The sequence below is a fragment of the Ochotona curzoniae genome, unplaced genomic scaffold (assembly GCF_017591425.1).
Source record: "Ochotona curzoniae isolate NIBS_2020 unplaced genomic scaffold, NIBS_Ocur_1.0 contig_2699, whole genome shotgun sequence".
In the NCBI taxonomy this organism is placed as follows: Eukaryota; Metazoa; Chordata; class Mammalia; order Lagomorpha; family Ochotonidae; genus Ochotona; species Ochotona curzoniae.
In genome coordinates this window covers 196,142-212,332 of record NW_024465561.1, presented here as the reverse complement: position 1 = coordinate 212,332, position 16,191 = coordinate 196,142, and the positions used below count along the sequence as shown (strand labels likewise).

At 57.3% G+C, this 16,191-nt stretch overlaps 1 protein-coding gene across 1 annotated transcript; it reads right to left on the bottom strand.

Moving 5' to 3' along the window:
* Positions 1-997: 997 nt before the first annotated feature.
* Positions 998-3,755, bottom strand: LOC121153556 (F-box only protein 46). Its single transcript, XM_040976141.1, has one exon. It carries the CDS (start codon positions 3,706-3,708, stop codon positions 1,876-1,878), a length of 1,833 nt encoding a protein of 610 aa, XP_040832075.1. The 5' UTR covers positions 3,709-3,755; the 3' UTR covers positions 998-1,875.
* Between the last annotated feature and the right edge of the window lie 12,436 nt (positions 3,756-16,191).

The window sequence follows — 16,191 nt, the reverse complement described above, 5'->3', positions numbered from 1 at the left end:
TATTTTACTGGCAATCTGAAGCACTTTAGGACATTATTTTACTTGTCTTCAGCAGGAGGATCTGAATGATGTAACCTACACAGCCCCATGGCTGCCAGCCAAGACTCACACTCGGGTCTCAGATTCACGCGTGTTCAGCATGAGCGACCCCTGGCATAGTCAAGTGTCTGTGGCAATGTAAGAATGCCACTAACTAGCGGCGGTCTCTCCATGGCCATGTTCTCTTTTATTCTATTTAAATTGAAAAGACATCAGGGCTTTGTGCTGTGGTACAGCTCGTTAGGTGGTCGCCTGTCATGCTGCTGGCATCCCAGACGGAAAGGAGTTCATGTCCCAGCTGTTCCACTTGCCATCCAGCTCCCCACTAACGCGCCTGGGAAAGCAGCAGAAGTGTTTGGGGTCTTGTCACTCACATGGGAGACCTGGGGGCTGGGGAAGCTCCTGGCTCCCTGGTTTGGACCTGGCCCAGCATGGGCCACTGCAGCCATCTGGGAAATGAAACAGCACATGGAAGATCTATGATGATGTTACAACTGAAGTAAATAAATTATTTTTAAAAATTCCCCTTGTTGCTGAGTAACTTAGTAGTTATTTTTAAACTTTCATTATAGAGACCTTTGGTAGGGCTGTATTCACCAGCCTCCCTTTCATCACCTCAGCCTTCTGTACGGCTGGACTTGACACCTGTGGGGAAGAAGGGGACCTCCCATCCTGCAACAGGGCAACAGCAGACGTTCCAGAAGCCACTGCGGGCAACCGGGACAAGGGCCACAGCCAAAGAATGATGGGCAAGTATGCTACAGGCTCCTGGGTTCCAGGTGATGGGGGCTGTGAAATTCTCATTAAAAAAAAAAAAATTGTTTCTGCCACTCTTCTAAGATATTCACACCCAATCCGACAAAGGTAACCAGAGTCAGGAGTAACCTCAGGTCCCCCTTTCCATGATCCCCATTCCCATGTCCTGGCTCTTACCAACACACAAACCAGTCGGGGCCCAACCTTATAAATATTGATTTTATAGAAAGGACCAATTAAAAACTGGCCAAGATGCCACACGCTAGAAGCTTCCAGAACCACAATGATGGGGGAAAAAAAAAAATCCAGAACAAAGATGTCCCCAGAAACAAACTGCCTGAAAATCAAGGTCCCGGTTGACCAAAGGATTCTACAGCAGCACATGGGGCCAGGGCTGCAGACCCCCATATCCGGAGCGGAAGGACAGACAAGGGACGCCCGCCCCCAGCCCGGGCCCTCTGCTGCTCCACTGCTGAGAGCTGGGCAGAGGGCTTCACAGCGTTCATGGGCGGTGGGGTGGGGATAGCTTAAATAACAGGGGTTGGGGGAGTTTTAGGCTTCAGATTTCTTTTCCCCTATAGGGAAGAGGGAGGAGACTGGTTTAGGGGAAACCTTAGTGGGAAAAGTCTGGCAACAGCCTGTGATCCAGGGCCCTCACCCCGGGGCAGGGGCAGGCCCTGCTGGCTCTTGGGAAGAAACAGCTCCACAAGATAGAGAACTGGGGGAATGGAGTCAGATGGGTGAACCCTTAAGTGGTACCAAAATTAGCTGCCATCAGCTCCCTGCTGGTGGGTCCTTGGGGTTGAAGGCGGCAGGGAGGGAGTTGGGGTGGGAGAAACTGAGATGTTGATTTAAAAAAAAAAAAAAAGCAAACTTACCCACCCACCCTTGTAGGAGGGCCTGCAGCCCTGGGGGTCTGTGGAACAGAAAATCAATGGGGCTGCCAGGGGTCCAGTCGCACATCACCCTTTGGGCCCTGTCTCAGTTCGGCTAGAAAGTCAGTGCTGACAGGGACGGGGAGGGGGGTGCCAGGTGGGGGCCGGGCATGGTGGGCTCCCTCCCCCCTCCTCCCCCCAAGCTTCACCTCCCCTCCTCCCGGCCAGCCCGGGGTCCCCCACCCGGCCCGTTGCAGGGCAGCACCCAGTTATTGTCGTGCAGGCCCAGGCGGCAGCCGGGCGTTTCGCGGTCGGCCCGGCGGCAGCACATCCAGTAGGAGCGTCCATAAGGCAGGTCGTGGTGGTAGGGCTTGGGGTGCCAGCGGCACAGGGACACGTCACCCTTCTCATATCTCTTGCGGCACTGCTTGCAAGGGTCGTCCCGGTAGAGTGGGTCGCGGCTCCAGCGTGAGTCGGTGGCCCGCACACCGAACGCCTCGATGACGCCCTTGAAGTGGTGGCAGGTGCACTTGAGGGCTGCCAGGGCACGCGTGGGCAGGAAGCTGAAGATCTTGACCAGCACGTGCTCCGGCAGCAGCAGCATGTACTGCCGCGGCTCGAGCAGTCGCTGAATCTTGAAGCGGATCTCCAGGAAATCGTGTGACACGTGCCGGTACAGGCGGCACAGCGAGGTGTCCGCAGGTCCTTCGGGGGTGTCGTCCGGGGTGGGTGCTGCGGCTGGTGGGGCGTCGGCTGGGGGAGGCTCAGGGGGCCCATCGCCTGTCCCCCGGGACTGAAGGAAGAAGAGCTGGCCCGGTGGGGGTGGCTCCTCGGGGCTGACCGTCAGGCAAACGGTCTCCTCCTTCACGTTCTTGGTACCGTCCTTGCCAAAGAAGATGCATTCATCCACCACGCCCGTCACCACCACATCCACGTGGAAGCCGGACGCGCCGCCGCAGTCCCGGGCAGGGGGCGGAGGTGGGGCTGGGGGGGTGTCCTCGGGCCTGGCCATGGCTGGGGAGTCACTCTCGCTGGCCTCATCGGCCCGAGCCAGCAGGAACTCCACGTTGCTGGGAAGGGCGTCCCTGGAGGGGCTGATGAGCTGGTACAAGTCACAGGTGATCTTGTCCTTGGCTCGGGCTCCAGGGCCTGGGCTGCCGGGGTAGGCACAGCCAGGCCGGCCCCCGCCCCCGCTGGACAAGCCACCATCTGGCCCCCGGGGCTCGCGGCCGTTAGAGATGCGGAAGGCAATACGTACCTCACCGGGACCCGGGCCGGGCCTCTCCTCCTTGCGGAGGCCCTTGGTTGGAGGGCTGTCCCGTTGGGCCTCAAAGTGGGCTACAGCCTCGGCTACACGGCTGCAGTCACCACTGCTACCAGCGGCCCGCCGTTCAGCCCCCAGACCTTTGGCTGGTCCACCCTGCTCAGCAGACACGAAGACCATGGGTGATGGGGTGGCAGGGCGTGGGTAGGTCTGCAGGGCCAGGGCAGCCCGCTGTTCCACCAGGGCCACCATCTCAGCCACCGACAGCAGGTCCACATCCTCGCTGGCTGAGGTGGGACCACCCTCAGCAGTGGGGGGTCCCTCACGGCCCCCCGGGTCTGGGGGAGCTTTGGTCAGCTCCAAACAGCGCCTCCTCCGCTTGGCTTTGGAACTGTCGCTGCCCCAGTGGCCCTTGACCTTCATGGAGCTGGCCCGGCTGCCCCCTCCACATTGGTGGGCCACAAAGAAGGCCACTTTCTCCTTGGTGTTCCCGGGCTTGATGACATACCATGTGTCTAACAGGACGCGGCCCTCGTCTCCGGCAGCTGCTCCTGAGAGCAGGGGGGCGGCCTGGGAGGCTGGAGTCTCAGTGGCCAAGGCAGGCGGTGTGTTCTCTGAGAGGGCTGGGCCATGGTCAGCCTCAGACCCACCGCTGGGCTCTGTGCAGGCCGATGGCTTGAGGGCCGCAGTGGGTGGGCGCGGCTGGTTCTGGGAGTAGGTGCCGAAGGGCCGGGGGCACCACAGCTGGAAGGGCAGGAGGCTGCCGCGGTCCATTCTCAGGGGGCTTCACTGTATTGCGAGGCCTTGGCGGTGGGCTCCACGTGCCACCTGGGGACAGGAGAGAAGGGGTGTGGCAGAGCTGGCCTTTCCTGCCAGAACCACCAGCCCCAGCCCTGAAGGGGCAGGGGGTAAGGACACCCAGATGAGACCATCCAGAGCATTCTTCTGGGCCCGGCACAATGGCTCAATTAGCTAATCCTCCCCTCATAAGCTCTGGCATCCCACATGGGTGCTAATTCATGCCCTGGCTGTTCCACTTCCCATCCAGCTCACTGCTTGTGGTCTGGGAAAGCAGTGGAGGACGGCCCAAAGCCTTGGGACCCTGCAGCTGTGCGAGACCCAGAAGAAGCTTCTAGCTTCAGATCCGCTCAGCTCCGGCTGTTACGGCCTTTGGGGAGTGAAGAAGTGGAGGGAAGATCTCTCTCTCGGTATCCCCTTTTCTAAATCTGCCTTTCCAATAAAAATAAATCTAGAAACAAAACAAAACAAAAGAGCACCCTTCCCGCCCACCTTCCAGGTGAGTGCACGAAAGCTGGCTGCAAGTCCGGACCTGCTCTGGGAACCCACAGTGTGACCTGAGCCGGGGGAGGCCGGGGTGCCAGCTCCTATTCCATGGGCTAGCCAAGGCCTCCCACTCCCGTGCCCTTACAGCCGCAGTGGCAGCAGTTCACAGTGCTCACCCCCGTCAGCAGTTCCTGAAAAGCCCAGAACTCCTGGCACTGCCCAGGGCCATGGCTGCCGCAGCCCGCAGGCGGAAGGACAGGCTGGGGAGCTGCTGCCAGAGTCAGCCCAGGCTCTTTAAATAACCTGGGCTTTGGCTGCTACTGGGCCATGTTAGCCGCCCTCTGTGGGGCACACAGGCCATCCCCAGAGCCGTGGGATTGGGAGTCGGCCGTAGTTTAGTCCCCACTCCTCCCACTGTGCAGGGGGCACAGCAAAGCCAGGCTCTCTGCCATGGCTTCGGGAGATGCTGTTCTTTGTTAATGCCACTAGCGAATCTGGCGATAGCCTTCTGTGTATGACCTGAGCCCGCGGCGACACGGTGAGGACAGACAGGACGACAAGCGCCAGCTCCTCCGTCAGAGGCCTGGCCTGGCCCATCTCCCAGACTGACCCCAGGTGAGACCATGGAGCCCTAGACATGACCTCTTGCCCTTCCCACAAGCCCTTATCTCACCCACTCCTCAAATACTTATAGCCCCTACTGAAATCCAAGCTCGTGCTTAAAAAAGAAATAAATAAAATAAAACCACTACACAGATAGTCAAACCTAGAGGTGGGCCAAGTTTGCCAATCAGGACTACCGAAGCACCCATGCTTTTAAGGGGATACAGGGTTACCCCAATAGAGGCCATCTCCTGCTACTCGTCTCAGATTCAGCCACCCACTCAAATGCCCTAAACAGTTCTGACCCTTCTCTGCAGTCTCAGGGTCCCTCCCTACCCCACTCCCCCCACCAAAAAAAAAAACCTTTCAACATCCTGCTGAAGAAATCCCCAAACCTAACAATCCCCTCCAGGATGGCGTCTCTCTTACACCCTACAGCTGCCGCAGGCACCCATTCTCCCTGGAATCCTTCACAGCTCCCTGCACAGGCTCCCTGCACCCCCCCCCCCAGGGTGCAGACCTGCTACTCACATGCTCCTGGACAGGGAATGCAAACCCTACCAACGGCCCTCAAAGCCAGAACAACTCCCCAAGCGACCTCGCAGATACCACCAGGGCCCAGCACGCACTGTTCTGCCATCCCTAGCCAACCTTCCCTGGTGCTACTAAGCAGGGCGTACCCTTGGTCCCTTTCCGGAAGGTCTAGGAGAGGGAAGGGGTTAGGGAGGTGACACTTGTGGGTAGGACAAAGTCCTGGCGACTTTAAGCCCAGGTAGCGGTGGTCCCCTGGCCCGAGAGTGGATACCTTGTGGGCTCTTTGACCCAAACCCTACATGGACCCAACACCTCAATCCGCAAAAGAGGCTCTTAATACAGCAGCGATCAGTCCCAAACTCTAATGGGTCCCTGAAGAGCACCCCAGATGTGTCCCACACCTATACAACTTCCTCAGACCCAAACTAGCACTTCAGTGCCAAGGGACGCCCCCCCCATAATCATGTAACTGTCTATTTCTTTGCCCTTAAGGGAAGCTTGCACACCCCTGTGCATCCCTGAGGTGACCCCCCCCACCAAGCCCAGACCACGCCCCTTGTCCCGCCCACGGCGAGAACGCATGCGCAGAGCTACCCAGACAGAAGCCCGCCTCCCTGCAGCCCTTCGGGCGCTCCGCCCATTTGTTGACAGACGCACGCGTGACGGTCCCAGCCAATGAGCGGCCGCCGTTCAGGGCCATGCCCATATAAGGAAGGCCTGGGCCTGGGGCACCCGACTTCAAAATAGGGAGGAGTAGGCGACTGTGAGGGAGGGAGTGGTGGGAGGAAGGGAGCGTACAACAATTCCTAACGCCCTGCTTACGCGGAGGAGGCGCAGGCCAGGGACAGAGGCTGCGGCCCCACAAAGAAAGGCTTATTATCAGACGTTCCCTCTATTCAGAATCCCTTTGCTGGACAGTTGGAATTTAAAGGGCCTAGGGGCTGATTGGGAGCAAGGACTTCAGGGCAGAGGCAATCCCGATGCTAGCCCGGGATGGAGCGCTTTTGGTTGGGGGAATCCAGAGGGCTGCAGGTGGGGAAGAACTGGACGCCGGTTCCTGCGGTGGCCAGGGTGGACCTGCTGCTGGTTTCTAGCTGCCTGACCCACCGTGCGCGGCCCTTGCCCGGCTCCAGCCTGGCTGCCTTCCCATCCACACTCCACAGCCCTTCCCTGGTGTCGGAGCTGACACTCAGGCTCTGTGCGATCCTCAGCAGTGACCGCCTCCCCCCTGCACGGGTGGAGGAACTGGTAGCAACTCTAGCTACTGGGGGCCACCTGAGGGGTTAGAGCCAGCCACCTCAGGGGTCAGAGACGGCCACCTCAGGGGTCAGAACCGGCCATCTCAGGGGACAGAGACGGCCATCTGAAGGGCAGGGCCATCTGAAGGGCAGAACCGGCCACCTCAGGCTGTCAGAACAACAGGCCACATCAGGGGACAGAGACAGCCATCTGAGGGGGCAGAGCCGGCCACCTCAGGGGTCAGGACAGCAGGCCACATCAGGGGACAGAGACAGCCATCTGAGGGGGCAGAGCCGGCCACCTCAGGGGTCAGAGCAGGGCTGTGAAGCAGCTGCAAGCACTGCGCCCTGGGACTTCCCCAGGTTGCCTCAGGATCCACCCCCAGGCACCCGCACTGGGCTCCTGGTCACCCTGCTCCTCAGACAGGAAGCTCACCTGCAAAGTCCCCTCTCCATTCATCCCCATCTGTGAATCTGCAAAACAGAGGGGCCTTCCCCAGGCTCCACCTGCCCAGAGGGTGGCAGCTGCTGGCTGAGTCCCCCATCCCAGCCCTGCCCACAGGGTCTGGCAATGGTGACTGGGTTTCCCAACTTCCCACACGCCCAGCCCAGTCCAACACAGGATCCTCCACTAGGTCTGCCCAGAGAGACAATTCTGGAAAGATCCACACACAGTAAAACAATCACAATGCTGGGGGAAAAAACGGGGGGTGAGAGAAGACTGACAAAAACACCAACCCAGAGTACAGGGGCGAGGGGAGAAGGGGCCACAGCAAAAGGGCCTGTGAGGGCAGAGACACACCTGGACCAACCAAACTCCTTCTCCACAAAAATTTCCCCAACCACATGACTCTTAAACAGCTCAGGTGCAAAATGCATAAAGGCAAAAATTCCCTGCATATCACAGCCATGAACCTGTAATTGCGATGGAGTATGTCTGGCAAGGCCACCGCCCTCACGGGAGGGTTCAGAGGACATGTTCTTCCTGGAGACACGAGCCACCCCAGTGCCCAGATACTCTCAGCCTTCCCCAGCATGCCTGGGCAATGCTCACCAATCATCACACCGGCATGCTGGGTGCTGGCCCTGAGCTGGGCCACCTGGTGACACTGAGGTGGCCAGGAATAGTTCAGGAGAAAGGGTGGTGACTGTGACCCACGGGGCTATCTCGGATGACACAGGCCACCAGCTAATCCCGCAGCACTCCCCGGAGTGCATTCCTTGCTCTCAGCACTTCACAAATCACGCCTCTTTCAAATTCTCACATCTTCTATTTTTAATGTCGTGCCCAAGATCTGGGAGACCACAGAAGGGCAGAAGAGCCTGCCTTCCTTCACGGCCTAGCGGCGGAATTTTGAATCTGAGTAAAATGTGGCTGACTCCAAGGCTTAAATGAAACTACATGAGCGAGCGAGTGAGCGAGTGTCCTTCCAGTTAACACAGAGCTGGAAGGTACATAAACCTTCTTGCTGTCCCTAAATATGCCACGGGACCGTTCCTCACTTCCCTCAAAGCCTGGATTTGAAATGCGAACTCCTGAACCCACCACTATCACCATGCGTGTAGGTTCCAGACCCGTGGAGTCAGCCAATGTGGATTGGAAATGTTTAAAAAAAAAAGACCTGGGTACATAACAGGTAGACAATTTTCTACAACTCTTTCTATAGCATTTGCCTTGTGTTGAGTAGTCTAAGTCAGCTAAGGACGATCTAAAGTATGCAGGCGCAGGGGATGCACAAGCACAAGTTACAGGCAGATGGTTACACAGCTTTTTATGTGCAGGACTTGAGCGAATCTTGGGGTACGGGTTTAGGCCCCTTCTCTCCTTCCCTCACTGTCCTCTCCTGCCTGGGACCCACCTGAGGGCCCAGCCTCTGTGGCCTCCACACTTGGCTCATGGGAGTCGGTGCAGCCTTCCCAGAAAGTGGAGCCAGACAGCAAGGTCTCCTAGCACCTGCTAGACCACGCCCCTCAGGGGCCCAAGTTCTTGGGGTGGGAAAAAAGCACCTGTGTTAGAAGTGTGGAAAGATTTGTCTTTACCAAAATGAGGTAAACTGAGAAAATAAAAAATAAAAACCCAGAGGTGGAGGAGAGTAAGAGCAAGGCCAGGAAGAGGCAGAAGGAAGCTGGGAGGGAGGCCTCCCCACTGTCCCACAATCGTGGCCACCTGGGGCGAGCCCAGGTGAATACAGACCAGGCCGGCATCTGGGATGGTGGGCAGGATGCCACCTGTGCCACCCTCCTCCCACAGCCCACAGTCTGGGTGGCAGTCCCGCCTCTGCTTTCCTGCGATACTGCACATCTGGAGGGCAACAGACAGTGGCTCAATTACTGGGGTCCCAGCTAACCCGGGCTCAGCTCCCGGCCCTGCCATGGCTACTGCAAACATTTCTGGAGAGAATCTTTGAGGGTAAGCGCTCTCTCTCCACCTCTCTGTCTCTTCTTCTCTATTTGCTTTCAAATCACAAATGAAAAGAAATCTTTCAAACAAGCAAAGGGCTGGAACGTAACAAAAGCAGCATCCAACTTAAATCATGGCAGGAAATCAGCATATTGGCTCAAATGGCAGACCCTCCACCTTCAAGAGCCTGAATCCTATATGGGCGCTGGTTCCTGTCCTGGTTGCTCTACTTACCATCCAACTCCTTGCTTGTGGCCTTGGCAAGCAGTCAAGGATAGCCCAAAGTCTTGGGACCCTGCACCTGTATGAGAGACCTAGAAGAAGCTCCTGCCTCCTGGCTTTGGATTGGCTCAGCTCTAGCCACTGTGGCCACTTAGGGAGTGACCCAGTGGATGGAAGATTTTTCTGTCTCTTCGTCTCTCCAATAAAAACAAAACACAAAACAAAACAGAAATAGGGCAGGAGGGCAGAGCAGATCCAGAGCAGCTGCCCTGCCGGGTGGAGTCGCACAGCCCTGCCCTCAGGGCAGGGTCATGTCCAGGGCAGGGCTGGGCGCGGGGCAGGCACTCTCCCCCTCCTAGGACAGGGAGAACACCATAGCCCTGTCCAGTCCCCCAGCCTGCCTCACAGCTCCTCCCGGCACTATCCCGGGCCTCTGGCCTGTCCCAGGCTTCTCTGGCCCCAGGGTCTGCTGGCCACTCCCACAGCAGTTTTCCTTTCTGACTCAGCTCCCTGAAGGTAGAAGTTACAGAACCAGGAAGCAGAGGGCGGAAGCAGGAGAGGAAAGGAACCAACGTACCTCAGTTTCCTCCATGGTCAAATGAAGAAGGAAAAAGAAAAAGAAAAAAAAAAAGGCAGTGTCTACCCAAGATCGGCTGACAATTCGCCGAGACCCAGCCAGTGCCAGCTCAGTGGCCCTGGGTGCAAGGGCAAGTTCACCATGCCAGAGTTGAGATCATGCAGAAAGAGCAGTGAGAGCCCGCACGTCACAGCACCAGCCCAAGGCCACCTCCCTCCTGAGTTCACTTTCTGGAATGACACTCATCCCAGGCCTGGCGCAATGGCTCCATTGGCTAATCCTCCCCCTTCAAGCACAGGCATCCCATATAGGCACCAGTTCATGTCCCGGCTGCTCCACTTCCCATCAAGCTCCCTGTTTGTGGCTTGAGAAAGCAGTAGGGGATGGCCCAAAGCCTTGGGACCCTGCACCCGCATGGGAGACCTGGAAAAAGTTTCTAGCTCTGGATCAACTCAGTTCCAGCCATTGTGGCCATTTGGGGAGTGAGCCAGGGGATGGAAGATTTTCTCTGCTTCTGTCTGTAATTCTGTCTTTCCAATATAAATAAATAAATAAAAATGCACCCCCACGGGGAATAACAAAGGGTCCTGCCTCAGTTACCTAGTGGTGTCCTGGGGCTCCTCTCACTGGTAGAAGAAAACAGCTCCAGGCATTGGGGGCAGGTGAGGACAGAATACAGAAACGCCTGCTCTCAAGGTGTTTTGGGGAGACCTCCTGCTAAGCAAGGGTTGGGGGGATCAGGAGGGCATATGGTACTGGTGATGGGGTCTCAGCTTCTAGGTAGAGGGGTTAAATACTACAGCACCCAGGCAGGTGTCCCAAGCCATGTCTTGCGGGGAGGGAACCTCTGCGTTTTTAGGAACAAGACAACTTCGCCAACAACTGCTAGAAATACAGAAAATACCATTTCACACAAGTAAGCTTCGCACCATTGCTGACTGCAGACTTACACTCAAGGTCTGCAGGAAATGCCAGGACGGCATGGACAGCAGGTGTGGCTTCTGTGACCCACAAATGAGAGCAACGGGCAAAACAAACCAAGGTCGGATTTCCCTGGGGCACCCAGATGTGACATAAGCAGGGACAAGTGAGAGACGCCCAGTAAAGTGGAGAGGGAGTGGTTAAAATAAAAAAATGTTTGGTAGCAGTGGTCAGCAGGAAAGGCAGCAAAAGAGCTGTGGCCCAATCAAGACCCAAAGCACCCCAACCTGAAACCCCAGCCCAGTGCCACCGGCGTGTGACTTTGTGACAACAGTGAACCCAGGGCTGGGAGAGGGGGCAGGGGTGGGTGTCCTGCCGCAGAGGGTGCACCTGCCCCACGCAGGGCCACACCAGTTCACGTCCCAGTTCCCGAGCGGCTGATGCGGCCTGCGGCAGCTGCACATCCTGATAAACAGCAGACAATGGCCCCAGGACTTGGGGCCCTGCCATCCACAGCGAGGAACCCAGATGCAGAGTTCGGGGCGCTGACGCTTGTGGACAGCTGGGGAGTGAGGCAGATCAGATCAACATTGCTATCACTCGGCCTTTCAGATCGGAAGTAGAGCAGCCAGGGTGAGGTGGGGGGCAGGGAGGGGCCTGGCTCGCAGATGGGTGGCTCAACTCAGGGACACAATACTGGCACCAAAACATCTTTCTTGAAAGAATAAAGATCACAGATGGATCTCACCCTGTGCATACCTTTGTTCACCAACACCTTCCAAGAACTCCAAGGTTCGGATGGTGGCTCCATTTTATGTATGAGAAAACTGAGGCCTAAAATGGGTCTACAGCTTAGTCAGAAACACAGAACAAAAGCCTGAATCGTGGCACAACAGGCTAAGACTCTGCTTACAGTGCCGGCATCCGATATGGGCACCAGTTCAACTGCTCCATTCCCCATCCAGTTCCCTGCTAATATCCTGGGAAAGCAATGGAGGGCAGCCCAAGTTCTTGGGAACATGAACCCGCCTGGGAGATCCAAAGAAAAGTCCTGGCTCCTGACTTTGGATCAGTCCAGCTCCAGCCACTGTGGCCATTTGGGATAGAAGACCTTTCCTCTTTCTCTCTCCTTCTCTTTGTATATCTGCTCTTCCAATAACAACAAATCTTAAAAAGAAAAGTCACCGTACACTCCAGGGAGTCCACAATGGCCAAAAGTTTAGATTAAAATAATAAATAAATACAACTGAGTTGTTAGAAATATTTGCTATCCAAAAATAAATAAATAAATAAATAAATAAAAGACAAAATCTTAAAAAAAAAGCATTTCCTATTCATGGAAGCCTATCGTGCTGGGCCAAGCTGGGCATGGATTGGCAGGTAGATTATTCCTAACGGGCTGGGGGCAGGAATGACTGAAGGACAGGCTGCATTGGGGAGCAACGTCTCAAACTTTGGAGATATTCAGGGAAGCAAAGAAAAGGAGGCACGTGGGGTGACGCTGTCCACAACACCGCCTCTCAGATCCGGAAGTGACGCAGCCACCTTCAGCTTTCCTGTTACCTTATTTTTTTTTTTAAAGATTTATTTTATTTTCATTACCAAGTCAGATATACAGAGAGGAGGAGAGACAGAGAGGAAGATCCTCCGTCCGATGATTCACTCCCCAAGTAAGCGCAATGGCCAGTGCTGCACCGATCTGAAGCCAGGAGCCAGGAACCTCTTCTGGGTCTCCCACACAGGTGTAGGGTCCCAAAGCTTTGGGCCATCCTTGACTGCCTTCACAGGCCAGAAGCAGGGAGCTAGATGGGAACTGGAGCTGCCGGGACTAGAACCGGCACCCATGTGGGATCCCGGCGCGTTCAAGGCAAGGACCCTAGCTGCTAGGCCATGGTGCCGGGCCCCCTGTTACCTTCAAGACCCAATGCATCATATGCAAGGGGCATGCACACCAAGCCCTCTGCATCTCCTTACACCTGCAGGCTGCTGGTCCCATCTGGTGGGTCTGTCACACACACACACACACACACACACACACACACACACACACCAAGTGACTAACGGGCACACCTGACTGAAGACTGCACCGTGGTCTCTGTCCCTCCTGCACACACTGTTCATGAGTGCCAGGAGCCGGGATGGGGTCGGAAGTACATTCCTAGAGTCCTCCACCTCCGGCTGAGTGACCCCAGGAAAGCTGCTTAGCTTCTCTGTGCTCCAACAGCAGGTGTCTGGATGCCATGGTGCCCTAACAGTAAAGAACCAAGCCAGCCTTTCCTACACCAATACACGTGAGCCGTCCCCAGCCACGTGGAACCCCGTGCCCCACCCTGACCCTGGGCCTGGCCAGAGAAGGGACTCTATGTGCCCCCAGGACCAGTCGCCTGCATTCCTGGGCAGCACAACTTCCCATCAGCTCTGAGTCCAGACATGACCTGGCTCCCACGAACAGTAGCAATTTTCACACACGCACCTCCCTTGAGTCCTCTCACTGTTCCCCTCACACAGATAAAAACCTCTAAGGCTGGGAGAGCGGAGCCCTGCCCAGGACAGGGGTGAGGGCTGGGAATGCTGGACTGTCCACATAACGTCACCTCTAAATCCCACAGGGGGTAGGACAAGGTGCCACATTCGATCCTCCTGGCCCCTTCTGGCCCTACTGTCCTATAATTCTGGGGCTGTCTCAGCTTAGCCCGGGAGTCTCCGGCTGGACCTGCCTAAAGGATGTCTACATCCAGGGCCCCCCACTTCATCTCAGGTCCCCAAGTGGAACCCACACCCTACTCCTCCACTTCTCTTTCTCTCTCCTCCGCTCGCCCTCCTGTCCCTTAAGGGATCCACAGAACCCAACGCGTCGCCCACCCGCCTCGCCTCTCTCGCCCTACAGACCCCTCCTCACCCACACCCACCCACCCCACCCCTGTCCCGGATCTGCAACGCCTTCCCACATCCCCCAGGACAACCTCCCTTCCCCTTCACGGCCTCTGCCTGGACGTCCAGCCCCGTCTGCAACTCGCAGCCCCCTCTGCCCAGCTCCGCGAGCCCCTGACGATCGGGCTCAAAGCGCGCCTCCTGCCTTCCCTTCCAGCCCCCATTCTTCCCACTCCCTCCAGCTCCCACTGCTCCCAGGCGAGCCCCGTCCGTCTCGGGCTGCTGCCACCCGCTTCCGAAGCCTCCGCCCTACCTCTCCCGAGCCCCTGCTCCTCCCGCCCCCGCCCGGGGCTCTCACCATCTCCCCGCGCAGCAGCTCCCTCGGCTACGCGGGCTTCCCCCACTCGCTCCGCTCCAACCTCCCCTTCCGGGTTCTCGGCTCCCTCGGCCCCCTGGGAATTGGAGTCCGGGCGACCGCGGACTACAACTCCCAGTGGGCCACACGGGCACGCTCGGGAGGGTGGGGTAGGAAGTGGGAGAAGAAGGACGGACTCTCGGACAGGAGGGGCGGGGCTGGAAGGGACACGGTGTGGCGCAGGCGCAGAAAGCTCTCCGCGAGGCACGCTGGGAAATGGAGTCCAGGGTTCTTCATCCGGGCCCGGGACCCTGGTGCAAGAATTCAGAACTCAGCAAAGGGTGTTGGCGAGGGAAGGAATTGAGAAAGTTTCTCGGTTCACTTATGTTAATGAACACAATCACCAGCCATGCTTTGTACTTTCCTAAACACTTTCCCAACGATTCTCACCCTCAGTATTCCTACCTACCTGCGCCTTCTACCTCACAGAGAAGAAAAACTCAGTCTGCATGAGGGAGGGACCACCATGCATCAGGGTCCACATCACGGAGCTTGAAAGGATCTAAAACGGTGCTTTAGAAAGCTCACGGGAAATCTGGATGCACAGGAAGGTTTCTTTTGGTGCAAAAACCTCTGAACCCCCAAGCATGGTCTAAAATAACACATTTTCCAGAATCTGTTTGGAAGGCAACTTAAAAAAACCTGCGCCTGGGCCCGGCACCATGGCAAGTGGTTAACGTCCTCGCTTTGCACACCCGGGATCCCATATGGGCTCCGGTTCTAATCCCGGCAGCCCCACTTCCCATCCAGCTCCCTGCCTGTGGCCCAGAAAAGCAGGCGAGGACGGCCCAAGGCTTTGGGACCCTGCACCCGCGTGGGAGACCCGGAAGAGGCTCCTGCCTCCTGGCTTTGGACTGGCATAGCATCGGCCGTTAGGCTCACCTGGGGAGTAAATCATCGGATGGAAGATCTTTCTCTCTGTCTCTCCTCTCTGTATAATCTGCCTTTCCAATAAAAATAAAATAAATCTTAAAAAAAAAAAAAACCTGCACCTGTGTTTCATACCCACTCTTCCCATACCAGATCTCTTGCAGACCACCAGAGCCCGGACCACTCCGTGTGTCCAAAAGTAAAAGCGAGAGGAGTCTATCTCAAATCCAAGGAAACGACTGACAAGCGATAGACTCCTGGCCTGTATCCTCCAGGAGCTGCTAGCTCGCCCGTCCCTCCCACCCTGACCATCCTTGTCGTGCAGCGAGAATGGAGCTTGCATTTGCCTCTTGGTGAGGGGACTTGCATCCCAGTGTAGTGTTCTTGGGGTGCCTGGGGCCCCGGCTCACTGATTCCCTCCTGAGTGCATGGGAGACTGTGACTGGCCTCCCAGGGCGCATGAGGGCTGCACCCACAGTGGATCTGGCCTTCATCAGACCCGCACCACAAGGACAACATGGAAAATGGGAGTGGGCATGTGGAACGACAAGCAGCCCCATGTGGCCCAATCTCAGAATTGGCGCTTGGGGGATACCCCGGCTCTCTCACCCTTCGAACACCCTGGAAGGTGCGGCTCCTCAGGGGCAGGACTGGTAAAAAAAACAGGCAGGCTGCTGCCTGGACGCTGATTGGTCTGCATTCCGGCGCGCACGTTGTCGTGCGCCCCTGTTGCCATGCGCCTTGCGCCCCTGTTGTCGTGCGCCCCTGTTGCCATGCGCCCCCAGGCGCTGGGGAGGCGCGAGGCCGTGCCCACCCCGGCCCACGCGTGCGCACAGCTGCCCCCTGCCCCCTCCACGCTCTCCCACAGGTCTTGGCGGGAACTGCGGGGGCGTGGCCTGCCCTCAGGCGCTCCCTCCAGGTCTGCGCTTCAGGCCTCGAACGCCTCACATTCTCGGAATTCACACCCACAGCAGACTCCACGCACACTCGAGGGGTGGGTAACCTGAGGCTTGCAGTAGCAGCAAGCCATCGCTGGGGGAAGAAAGACCCCCTCAACCTCAGCCTCCCCCCAGGGGGCAGAGTTGCGCTTGGCAGGGGGCCCAGCGCAAGACCTGGAGTCTGATCGGGCTCCAAAGTGTGGAACGGTGTGGAACCAGAAGGGGGACCACCTAGCGCCATTTTGCATAGGCCGAAGCGGTCAGGCACTCAGTGGGGAGAAGGCCGGAGGACTCCCCACCTGCAGCAGCTGGCGTCGGGTGGAGCCCACAGGTCCCTAAGGAGTGGCACTTGGCGCCTGCCAGCTCTCTGGGGGGACGAAGTG